Source organism: Capricornis sumatraensis, chromosome 7, assembly GCF_032405125.1.
Source record: "Capricornis sumatraensis isolate serow.1 chromosome 7, serow.2, whole genome shotgun sequence".
Classification (NCBI taxonomy): domain Eukaryota; kingdom Metazoa; phylum Chordata; class Mammalia; order Artiodactyla; family Bovidae; genus Capricornis; species Capricornis sumatraensis.
In genome coordinates this window covers 63,308,193-63,320,861 of record NC_091075.1, presented here as the reverse complement: position 1 = coordinate 63,320,861, position 12,669 = coordinate 63,308,193, and the positions used below count along the sequence as shown (strand labels likewise).

Genomic DNA, 12,669 nt, shown 5'->3' with positions numbered 1-12,669 from the left:
ACTATATATATTTAAGATAACTTAAGATCTAAAGTAAATAGCATTACTTTCATTTTATGTGTTTTCAAGGAATTTGTATATTCTTACCGAAATTTTAAATTATGTAGATCTGCATTATCCAATATGTCACTAGCTACATAAAGACTATTTAAATGTAAATTAAGTAAAACTAAATAAAATTTTAACATAATTCTTCAATTGCACCTGCCACATTTCCAGTGCTCAACAGCCACATGTAGCTAGTGACTAGCATACTGAATAGATATACATAAATACTCCTATTATTATAAAAAAGTCTATCAGGCAGCACTAAAGTAGATTGTTGAAAATATCTTATGAAAGCTACACACCTAAAAATTTTCAATTTCACCCTGTTTTAAAATTTTGGCCATATAAAAGCTTACTGACAGTTACAGGATACTCAAAATATGCTTTTATAAGAAATCAGGAGTGTCTGGATTTCAAGATATATAAAGCACAGAGGCCGACTCCTATACAGAAATAAAAGTGTACTTCTTTTGCCTTAAGGGAAATTTGATTGCTCAAATTCTATTACCGAAGCTTGTTAAAAAAAGAAAAAAATACACGTAGAATCCAAAAATTTTACCTGGTTATATTAATAGAACCAGTAGCAAGTCTTTGTATCAAATAACTAATATAATTCAAAACAATATGTGCTAAAGAGCACATTTCTTTTAAAAATAAGTCATTTTGACACATTAACAGAATACTATCTCCAAATGACAATAAGGGGATTAAAATATATTAAGCATGAATTTAATAGAATATTATCATTAAAATTTAAGAGTGGCCTATTAGTCCAAACGTGAAATATATGTATTTCCTTTGACCAAATAAAACAACTCCAAGATCAAAATATGTGCTTTGTTATTAATTATCAAATACAAAGAGGACAAGATCTTTATGTTACATTACAAAGAATAAAAATAATTTGAACTCCATTTTCAAATTAGACCTTGAATTTACTTTGACAAAGCAGTTGAATCCTGCATTTTAGATACTACAGCAGAAGGACGGACCAACTCTTTAACACAAAGCTGCAGGTATATAAAACTTCAGGACATATCTATAATTCGACGACTTACTGCCAAAACAAATGAAAACATAATAGACAGAGTCCTTACGGATGAGTAGGATCTGGTGTCTGAACAGACTTACTGATGCCCAATGCTAATAAGGCCTATGGAAGAAAAAAAAGTAAATCATCATTAGCAAGACAGGGAGTATAATGAGGCAAAGCCAGTCTAGAGGGCACAACCTGACAACAACAAAGAAACACTTAACACATGTATGTCCAATAACCCAGCAATTCTCGTTTCTAGTACTTGCCATCGAGACATAAAGACGGCCAGAAAGGGCTTTATAAAACACTGCTTATTAAGCTGAGAAATAAGAGCTACCTAAAGCTTCTTCAATGAGGAATGGCAGAATAAATCATGGTACAACCAAATAATAAGTGTCCTCTACCTCAGTGTAAAAGAATAGAGTTGGGATACAGCTCTCTATGCTGACATGGTGAAAGCTCCAAGACATAACATTCAGTGAAAGGGAAAAAAGCAAGTTTAGAAACAGTATGTATGATACAAAAGAACTTGTGTTTTGTAGTTTTTGTAAACAACATATAATGTAAGTCATAGGAAAAAGCCTGGAAGAACTCACATTTAACCTCTAAGGAGAAAAGTAGGATTAGGGTAGCCTGTAATACCTAATTTTTTACAGGAAGAATAGCTTGTATAAACTGAACAAATATAAGATTTAAAGAGTACAAATTGTATATACACATGATATATTTGGGCTTCTCTAGTGGCTTGGAAGGTAAAGAATCTGTCAGCAATGCAGGAGACCTGGGTTTGATCTCTGGGTCAGGAAGATCCCCTGGAGAAGGGAATGGCTACTCACTCATTTTCTTGCCTGGAGAATTTCATGGGCAGAGAAGCCTGGCAGGCTACAGATACGGGGTTGCAAAGAATCGGACATGACTGAGCGACTATTCTATTCTATGACACATTAACATTTTTAGTAAAACTCCAAAACGATGTGCATGAAGTATACATATCAATGTATATAGAGTAGTGACTATGTGGAGTGTGGGAGGAAGAAATAAAGATGGAAGACTAATTACAACAAAACTTTTATTCCTTTAGGGAAAAAAGTCATGACAAAATGACAAAATTTTGCATGACAAAAATGCAAAAATGTCTTTTATATTGGTTACCATCTTCCTTTCCTTCCTCCTTTGCCTTCCTCTTTTCTTCCTTTGTTTCTGTTTGTTTGATATTGATCATATCTTTTGTTAAAAAAGACTGATTCACTGGAACTGCTCAGCATTATGTTTGCACTAAGTATCTTTTCTATTAATTTCATGTAAATTTAGAAATCTGAAAAAGATTACCTTATTAAAATTATTTATCTAATAAAAATACAAAGCCTCTGAGTGAATATCCTATGTAATTTTATTCGACTAAGCCGGGGGTTTTCCATTTTTTCAGCATGGTATCAAATAGGTAAACTTTCAAGATAACCAAATTCTTCACAGTTGAGGTTTCTCTGTAGGTTACCATGCATTTAATAGAAAACATTTTCTTTTGTAAAATATATGGAGATTATACCACCCTGTAAATGACTAAAACAAATAAATACCAGACTTAAGTTTTGATATTGGAAATTCTATCCTAAAAACCAAGAATATTACAACTTTTTTTCCTACTTGATTCCAAAGGAAAAGAGGGTCAAAATACCCAAAATGGATGATGGCTTTTCAATAAATTAAACTAAGAGAATGAGAGTAAATTAAGAACATATAATTTTAAAACTGGCATACTAAAATTGAAATACTCATTATTAATTCACACTATATATGTGTGTGTTTATAATGTTTACAAAATAGTCAATGAGTGTTCAATCATTTTTAAAATACTTAATGTTCAGGCTGGCTGTGCAATGAAGTGTGAGATATCACAAGTTCTATAAATTTAATATGGGCCATATTTATTCTTATAAAAATAAGATATCACTAATGCTGTTCTCCAAAGATTAAAGTCAAAGTTCTAGAATTTAATGTAAATGGAAATCATGCAATTACTACTCTTTGGTATTTGCCATCTTTTATTTAACATACTGTTGGAGATGCATATATGCTGTTACAGAGAAGAACTTCATTTTTTCTTTTTATTGCTAGACAATATTCCACTATGAATATACCACAATTTGTTTATTCCACTGTTAATGAACATTTGTGCTGATTCCAATTTTTTGTCCATTACAGCACCTTTACAGTGCTATAAACATTCTTATATAAGTTTTTGTGGACCTTTGTCCCCATTTCTCTTGGTTAAATATTTAGGAGGGGAATCGCTGAGTCCAGCAATAGACATATGTTTACAAGAAACTGACTAATTTAAGAGTGGTTATAACATTTTACACTCCATCAGCAATATCTAAAAGGTTTGGGTGCTCTGCATCTTAACCCAACATTTGACTGTCAGGCTTTTAAATTTTAATCATTATAGTGGATGTGTAGAGAGGTCCTGTTTGGGTCTCAATATACATTTCCTAATGATGAACAGTGTTGAACACCTCCTTGTGTCCATCAACTACATTCATGTATTTTTGTGAAATAACTTTTCAAATCTTCAGCCTTTTTTAAAAAACTTAGATTTTCTTTTTAATACTGAGTTATAGCTGAAGCTCCAATACTTTGGCCACCTGATGCAAAGAGCTGACTCACTGGAAAAGACCATGATGCTGGGAAAGATTAAAGGCAAAAGAAGAGGGCAGCAGCAGATGAGATGGTTGAATAGCATCACTGACTCAATGGACATGAATGTTAGCAACTCCAGGAGTTGGTGAAGGACAGGGAAGCCTGGTGTCCTACAGTCGGTGGGGTCACAAAGTCACATGTGACTTAGCAACTGAATAACAATAACAAAACAGTTCTTTATTTATCCTGGATAACAGTCTTTTGTCAGATTATAAGCTTTACCAATATTTTCTCCCTATCTGCAACTTGTCTATTTATTGTCTTAAAAGTGTCCTTAGTAAGAATTTTTAATTCTGATGAAGTTTTTCTTATTTTATGGTCCTATTCCTGTGTCCTATTTAAGAAATCTCTGCTTACCCAAAGGCCTAGAAGATATTCTCCTAGGTTTTCTTCTAATATTTTCATAGTGTTAGCTGGTACTTCTGGGTCCACCTTAAATTTGTACGAGGCATAAAGGCATTTGTATAAGTTGACATCCTTTGTTTTTTTACCCATGTGAATATCCAATTATTCCCATACCATTTGTTGAAGAGTTTCTATTCTTCACTGAACTGCTTTGATGCCTTTGTCAAAAATCAACTGTGTAACCGTTGAACCCTCTACTCTGTTCCCCTGACCTGTCAGTCCTTGTGCCAATACCTTGAAAGCGTTAGTTGTTCAGTCATGTCTGACTCTGCGATTCCATGCACTATAGCCCGCCAGGCTCCTCTGCCCATGGAATTCTCCAGGTAAGAATTCTGGAGTGGGTAGCTATTTCCTTCTCCAGGGGATCTTCTCCACCTAGGGATGGAACCTGTCTCTCCTGACTGCAGGCAGATTCTTACGGTCTGAGCCACCAGGGAATTCCCTACTGTCTTAATTATTATGCTCTGAAATAAGTCTTAAAATCCTCCAAAAATTTTTTTTAGATTGCTTTGAATATTCCAGGTTCTTTATATTTGCATATAAATTTTAGAATTTAATCAGTTTGTCAATTTCTAACAAAAAAAGTCTGATGGATTACATTAAATCCGTAAATTAATTTAGGGAAATTAGACATATTAATTAATGCAGTAATCCAATCCATAATCATAGTATCTCTATCCATTTCCTTAGGTCTTAACTTCCTCCAGTTATATTTTAAGTTTTCAGTGTTAAAGTCTTACACATCTTTTCTTAAATTTACTCCTATATATTTAATATTATAAATGGAATTTATTAAAAATTTCATTCTCCATTTGCTTGCTGATAGTAGAAGTGCAATAGATTTTTGTATATTAATCTTCTACTGACTTTGAAAATTTAAATTTGCATTCCTAGAATATTCACTTGATCATGATGTATTATAATTTTTGTATATTGCTAGATTCAATTTGATTATATCTAAAGGATATCTTGCTTTTTTGATGATCCAGCAGATGTTGGCAATTTGATCTCCAGTTCCTCTGCCTTTTCTAAAACCAGCTTGAACAGCTGGAAGTTCACGGTTCACATACTGCTGAAGCCAGACTTGGAGAATTTTGAGCATTACTTTACTAGCGTGTGAGATGAGTGCAATTGTGTGGTAGTTTGAGCATTCTTTGGTATTACCTTTGGGATTGGAATGAAAACTGACCTTTTCCAGTCCTGTGGCCACTGCTGAGTTTTCCAAATTTGCTGGCACATTGAGTGCAGCACTTTCACAGCATCATCTTTTAGCATTTGAAACAGCTCAACTGAAATTCCATCACCTAAACTAGCTTTGTTCATAGTGATGCTTCCTAAGGGCCACCTGACTTCACATTCCAGGATGTCTGGCTCTAGGTGAGTGTGAATGATCACACCTTCGTGATTATCTGGGTCGTGAAGATCTTTCTTGTACAGTTCTTCTGTGTATTCTTGCCACCTCTTCTTAATATCTTCTGCTTCTCTTAGGTCCATACCATTTCCATCCTTTATTGAGCCCATCTTTGCATAAAATGTTCCCTTGGTATCTCTAATTTTCTTGAAGAGATCTCTAGTCTTTCCCATTCTATTGTTTTCCTCCATTTCCTTGCACTGATCGCTGAGGCAGGCTTTCTCATCTCTCCTTGCTATTCTTTGGAACTCTGCATTCAAACAGGTATATCTTTCCTTTTCTCCTTTGCTTTTTGCTTCTCTCCTTTCCACAGCTATTTGTAAGGCCTCCTCAGACATCCATTTTGCTTTTTTGCATTTTTCTTGGGGATGGTCTTGCTCCCTGTCTCCTGAACAATGTCACGAACCTCCATCCATAGTTCATCAGGCACTCTATCAGATCCAGTCCCTTAAATCTATTTCTCACTTCCACTGTATAGTCATAAGGGATTTGATTTAGGTCATACCTGAATGGTCTAGTGGTTTTCCTCACTTTCCTCAATTTAAGTCTGAATTTGGCGGTAAGGAGTTCATGATCTGAACCACAGTTCACTCCTGGTCTTGCTTTTGCTGACTGTATAGTGTTTCCATCTTTGGCTGCAAAGGAAATAATCAATCTGATTCAGTGTTGACCATCTGGTGATGTCCATGTGTAGAGTCTTCTCTTGTGTTGTTGGAAGAGGGTATCTGCTATGACCAGTGCGTTCTCTTGGCAGAACTCTGTTAGCCTTTGCCCTGCTTCATTCTGTACTCCAAGGACAAATTTGCCTGTTACTTCAGGTGTTTCTTGAGTTCCTACTTTTGCATTCCAGTCCCCTATAATGAAAAGGGCATCTTTTTGGGGTGTTAGTTCTAGAAGGTCTTATAGGTCTTCATAGAACCATTCAACTTCAGCTTCTTCAGCGTTACATCTGGTGGATCATCGGAAAAGCAAGGGAGTTCCAGAAAAAACATCTATTTCTACTTTATTGACTATGCCAAAGCCTTTGACTGTGTGGATCACAATAAACTGTGGGAAATTCTGAGAGATGGGAATACCAGACCACCTGACCTGCCTCTTGAGAAACCTGTATACAGGTCAGGAAGCAACAGTTAGAACTGGACATGGAATAACAGACTGGTGCCAAATAGGAAAAGGAGTACGTCAAGGCTGTATATTGTCACCCTGCTTATTTAACTTATGTGCAGAGTAAATCATGAGAAATGCTGGGCTGGAGGAAGCACAGACTGGAATCAAGATTGCCAGGACAAATATCAATAACCTCAGATATGCAGACAACACCACCCTTATGGCAGAAAGTGAAGAACTAAAGAGCCTCTTGATGAAAGTGAAAGAGGAAAGTGAGAAAGTTGGCTTAAAGCTCAACATTCAGAAAACTAAGATCATGGCATCTAGTCCTATTACTTCATGGCAAATAGATGGAAACAGTGGAAACAGTGGTTGCCTTTATTTTTCTGGGCTCCAAAATCACTGCAGATGGTGACTGCAGCCATGAAATTAAATGACGCTTACTCCTTGGAAGCAAAGTTATGACCAACCTAGATAGCATATTAAAAAGCAGAGACATTACTTTGCCAACAAAGGTCCATCTAGTCAAGGCTATGGTTTCTGCAGTGGTCATGTATGGATATGAGAGTTGGACTATAAAGAAGGCTGAGCGCCAAAGAATTGATGCTTTTGAACTGTGGTGCTAGAGAAGACTCTTGAGGGTCCCTTGGACTGCAAGGAGATCCAACCATCCATCCTAAAGGAGATCAGTCCTGGGTATTCATTGGAAGGACTGATGCTGAGGCTGAAACTCCAATACTTTGGCCACCTGATGTGGAGAGCTGACTCACTGGAAAAGACCCTGATACTGGGAAAGATTGAGGGCAGGAGGAGAAGGGGACGACGGAGGATGAGACGGTTGGTAGGCATCACCGACACATGGACATGGTTTGAGTGGACTCCAGGAGTTAGTAATGGACAGGGTGGCCTGGCGTGCTGTGGTTTACGGGGTCGCAGAGTCAGACACTACTGAGCGAATGAACTGAACGGAAAGGATATCTACATCTATGTTAATGATAGATATGGGTCCATATTTTTTTCTTTTTATCTTTAAGGTTTTAGATCAGGGTTAAGACGGTCTTCCCGAGTGGCCTAGTGGTAAAGAATTCACCTGCCAATGCAGGAGATTGGACCCTGGGTCGAGAAGATCTCCTTCAGAAGGAAATGGCAACCCATTCCAGTATTCTTGCCTCAAAAGTCCCAAACAGAGGAGTCTGGCAGGCCATAGTCCTTGGAGTTTAAAAAGAGTCAGATACAACTTAGCAATTAAACAACAATCAGGGTTACGCTAGCCTTATTAGAGGAAACGAAAAGTGTTTCCTTCTCCTCTATATCTGAAAGTCTGTGTACTACTGGTTATTATTTCTTCCTTACATGTTCGATATAATTCTCTTGATAACGTCCCACATATCTAAGGCTCCCTTCATTTTTTTTTAAGTCTTTTTTCACTCTAGTGTTAGTATGAATGCTTTCTACAGTCATGTTTACTTGTTTACTGATCATGCTTTCCACAAAGTCTAATCTGCTCTTAATTCTATACATTGGATTTTTCATATCAGATATATTTTTCAGCTCTAAAATTTCCATTTGGTTCTTCTATCTTCCATTTCTCTTCTCATTATATTCATATTTTCTTTTGATACATAAATATGAATGCACCTTTAATAGCCATTTATCCTTGTCTCCTAATTCCATCATATGTCAATTGAGCCTGTTTCTATTGACTAATTTTTCTCCTGGTTGAATGTCAAATTTTCTGCTTCCTGGTTGTCTATTACAAATTTCTTAAATTAGGTGCTGAACACCATGAATGTTATACTGCATGTCTGGAATTTGTTGTCTTCCTTTTAATAAGTATAGGGATTTGTTCTGGCAGGTAATTAAGTTACTTGCAAATCAGCATGATCCTCTAGATTTTTGTCAGAAAGGTTCTAAAACTTTACAACTAAGTTAATTTAGCCCTACTACCAAAGTCTAAGCCTTCTGTTGGCCTGGGTAATCAGTCAGGACTTTCAATCTTAGAATGTCAGAACTTAATCCAAGCCCTTTGTGAACTCTAGGGTTTACTCAGGTTAATGTTCCCTGCTGGTTCTTTGCCTAGTCTCATGGTGCTTTACCCGACACATGTGTAACAAAACCTCAGCAAAGATTCAACTCAAGGAAAACCCTAGGTAGACTTCTATAGCTTTTTGTCTGCATAGCTCCCTCCTCTGTGTAATCTGCCTTGTAATTTCTAGCCACCTCAGACTCACTGAACCCTAATTTCTAACTTCTCAACTCAATGATGGGTAACCCACCCTCCTCCACTATCCCAAAAGTGCCTCCAAGCAAAAAATCAGTGATCATAATTTAATTCACCTGTTCCCCTTCCTCAGCGATCACAGTCTTGCACTGTTAATGCTCAATGTTTGAAAATACTGTTAAATATACTTTGTATAGTTTTTTAGCGGTTTATAGCAAAAGACTGAGCCTTTAGTCCCCATGTGTCCATCATGGCTGGAAACATTAAATTATGTACATATGTTTTGCAACTTGATTTTTCATATGGTTATTATTCCAGATCAATACATAGCTGTCTACCATATGCTTTTATATATCTACTGGCTGTGCTACATGGCATTCGGGATCTTGGTTCCCCAACCAGGGATCAAATCCATGCCCCCTGCAGTGAAAGCATGGAGTTTTAACCACTGGACTGCAATGCAAGTCCCCTACCACCTGCTTTTAAACCTTAAATCGTATTTCAGAGTATGGACACTTAAAAAGTGTCTTCAATGTTTTAAGTAACAACTAAAATTAATAATATGCACTATTTTTACATTTTAATTTTCTCATATTCACATAAACTTAAAACAAAATAGGTACTGTGTATTATAGATTTCTCTCTCCCCCACCTCTCCCCCACTCAACAGGCAAAACAATATATAAATAGTAGTTATTAAGTAATTACTGAGTATAAAAATTTAAGAAAATGATTGTTAGTATTAATAGCAAGTGTCTACTTTTTCCTTATCTTTAAAAAAATTTGTTTAAATATTTATTTATTTGGCTGCACCAGGTCTTAGGTGCCACTCATGGGATCTTTGATCTTCTTTGCAGCATGTGGGATCTTTAGCTGTGGTATGATAACTCTTAGTCGTGGCAAGTGGGATCTAGCTTCCTGACCAGGGATTGAACCTGAGCCCCATGCATTGGGAGTGTGGAGTCTTTCCTTTACTTTTACAAAAGGTTTTAATCTATCTCACAGTGAGTTACGAGTTCTCAGATTTAATTTTTATTAAAATTGGTCTCCCTGCTCCTTACCATTTTATTATTATTTTTAACTTTGTCTTAAATATTCTTACTGTATGTACCTGTGTTTTTTGTTATAAGTTCTCCCAAATCATTCTTATATAATAGGAGGATAAACAAATAACAACTAAAAGGGTTTTCTTTAACAGGCCACGTTTTATAAAATGTGAAATGATATACAAGTAGAAATGTTGTATTCTTAAAAAAAGGCTTAGATTTGTAGTATTCAAAATTTGAATTAAAGGGAGTCTGGACGGAGGAGCCTGGTAGGCTGCAGTCCATGGGGTCACTAAGAGTAGGACACGACTGAGCAACTTCACTTTCGTCATTGGAGAAGGAAATGGCAACCCACTCCAGTGTTCTTGCCTGGAGAATCCCAGGGACGGGGGAACCTGGTGGGCTGCTATCTATGGGGTCGCACAGAGTCAGACACGACTGAAGCAACTTAGCAGCAGCAGCAGCAGCAAGAAGGTATTTTAGTTTTATAAAAATTATTCTTCATTTGTAAATTCAAGGAAAAAATCAAAATACTAGTTTATGGTGAAAATCATTTTAATTCATCAATCACATGTGACTATTTTATATGTTTATTCAAACAAATCCACTGGCTCTTACAGTTGTAAGAACCCATATTCTTAAATCAAATTTCTATTTAATGTAAGAATCACTTTTGCAAAAGCCTCTGCCCAATACCTAGTATCTGATAATCTTATACTTCATTGTTAAAAGCTTTTAAAGCATAACAATCAGTTTTCAAATACTATGATCATAATTCTTTGTATATCATCGTTCAAAAGTAAAACACCTTCCATTTTCTTTTACAACCCAACTGTAGGAATCATTCAGTTTTTTAAATGTCAACTTTTAGACTAAAATCTCAAAAAATATTACTTTAAATCAGTAAGAAAGCTTTTACCCCTCACCTGGTTGCAAGTATCAGATAAAGAGTGTATCGCTTCTGAAAACATGCTTGCTGAACCCGTATAAATCCAAGCAAGAAATTTGAAGAAGCAGTTTAATCCATTGCTAGGAGAGAAAGAAAAGATAATTTAGCACAGATTTAGATAAAAATTCCCACCAAAAGCTTATTTATACATACACACACCCATAAGATTTTGTTCAAAGTAAATTAAAACAGATTTCTAGTTTACTATGCTTTAGGCAAGAGAGTACAAATTTGAAGAATATAGATTATGGTTTCACTAAATATTTAAATGAAAGAGGCATGATATGTGCAAACAAATTACTTAAGAACTGATGAGAAAAGAGGGTGTTCTACATTTGGACAAAATGGAATTAGAAAGGAAATTGTGTCTTAGGTAGGTGAAAGAAGATCAGCACGTGATATTGTTCAGCAGGTCACTGTCAGAGACACGACATTGGTGAAGATCAGGTTGTTTAATTAGGCAGATGCTAGAGGTGAAAACAAAGCTAGACCAAGTAGTCTCGGTCATACTAGAAGAACATACATGCTAAAATAAACATGATTATCTCCTGAGGAAGCTAGTTGTGCTCAGATTCTGACAGTAATAACTAGTATAATTTATCTCAGACACTAAACTTAGTCACTTATTATGTTTTACTATAACTATTATACAAATATTAATAAGTAATAACATCCTCATTTTATAAATGAGGCAACGGGGCCAGGGGGCTTCCCCGGTGGTCGAGTGGCTGAGACTCTGCACTCCCAATGCAGGAGACTTGGGTTTGACCCCTGGTCAGAGAATCCTATATGCAGCAACTAAGAGTTTGCATGCTGTGACTAAAAGGTCCCACTGCTGCAACTAAGATCCAGTGCAGCCAAGTAAATAAATACATAATTTTTAAGTAAATAAATAAAAATAAATGAGGAGCTATACATCCCCTTCCAGCGACCCTTTTCTCCTCTCCTCTTCAGGTAATTTCTTGGAAGAACTGTATTTGCTCTTGCTATCTCAGTTTTCCTCATTCTGTATTCAGTCTTTAATCCCTAAACAATGGCTTCGCCACCAACACCTCATAAGATTGTTCTTAACAATATCCTGTTTCTTGCTATTAAATTCCTGAAAACATTTTTAATAGTTTCTTTAATCTTATAGAGACATTTGCCACAATCTTCTTAAAACAGTGTCTTCCTTGATTTCTACCGGACTCCTGGTTTTCTTTTCTTTTTTTTTTTTTATGAACGAGGCAATTTATTAACCCAGCATCATTTGTTCTAATGCTTCTTGTTGGCAGCTGCCACCTGTCCAGTGATTCTGTCCGGGACTCCTGGTTTTCTTCCCACCTTTCTCTTTACTCTTCCTCAGTCTCTTCTATAGGCTTTTTTTTTTTGTCTTCTACCAATTTCTTAAATGTGAGCATTCTTCAAGGCTTATTCAGGAGTGCTTTTCCTTCCTCATACATATAATGTATATACATATACATTCTCCAGGTGATCTTAACTATTCCTATGGCTTTAATTATTACCTGTATACTAATAACTCTCTAGTCTTTATCTCTAATTCAGGTCTCCTTCCTGAGCTTCAAACCAATATATACTAACAATAATAACCATCAAGTATATTATATAACAGTATATATAATAGAAACAGTAAGTATATTATATAATATTATATATATTACATAACAACCATATAACAGAAACTCTGCTAAGCAGTTTACATACCCTGCATCACATTCCTCCAATATAAAAAGCTTTAGCTGCTAATGC

The 12,669-nt window shown here is 35.9% G+C and overlaps 1 protein-coding gene across 1 annotated transcript in view; it reads right to left on the bottom strand.

Moving 5' to 3' along the window:
- Positions 1 to 12,669, bottom strand: part of SLC30A9 (solute carrier family 30 member 9) — an 87,710-nt gene that overhangs the window by 36,289 nt on the left and 38,752 nt on the right. Inside the window, exons 9-10 of the mRNA XM_068974916.1 lie at positions 10,898 to 11,000; positions 1,146 to 1,201 (exon numbers count right to left, since the gene is read on the bottom strand). Coding sequence (XP_068831017.1) covers positions 1,146 to 1,201; positions 10,898 to 11,000 — 159 coding nt within the window. The remainder of the gene's footprint in view (positions 1 to 1,145; positions 1,202 to 10,897; positions 11,001 to 12,669) is intronic.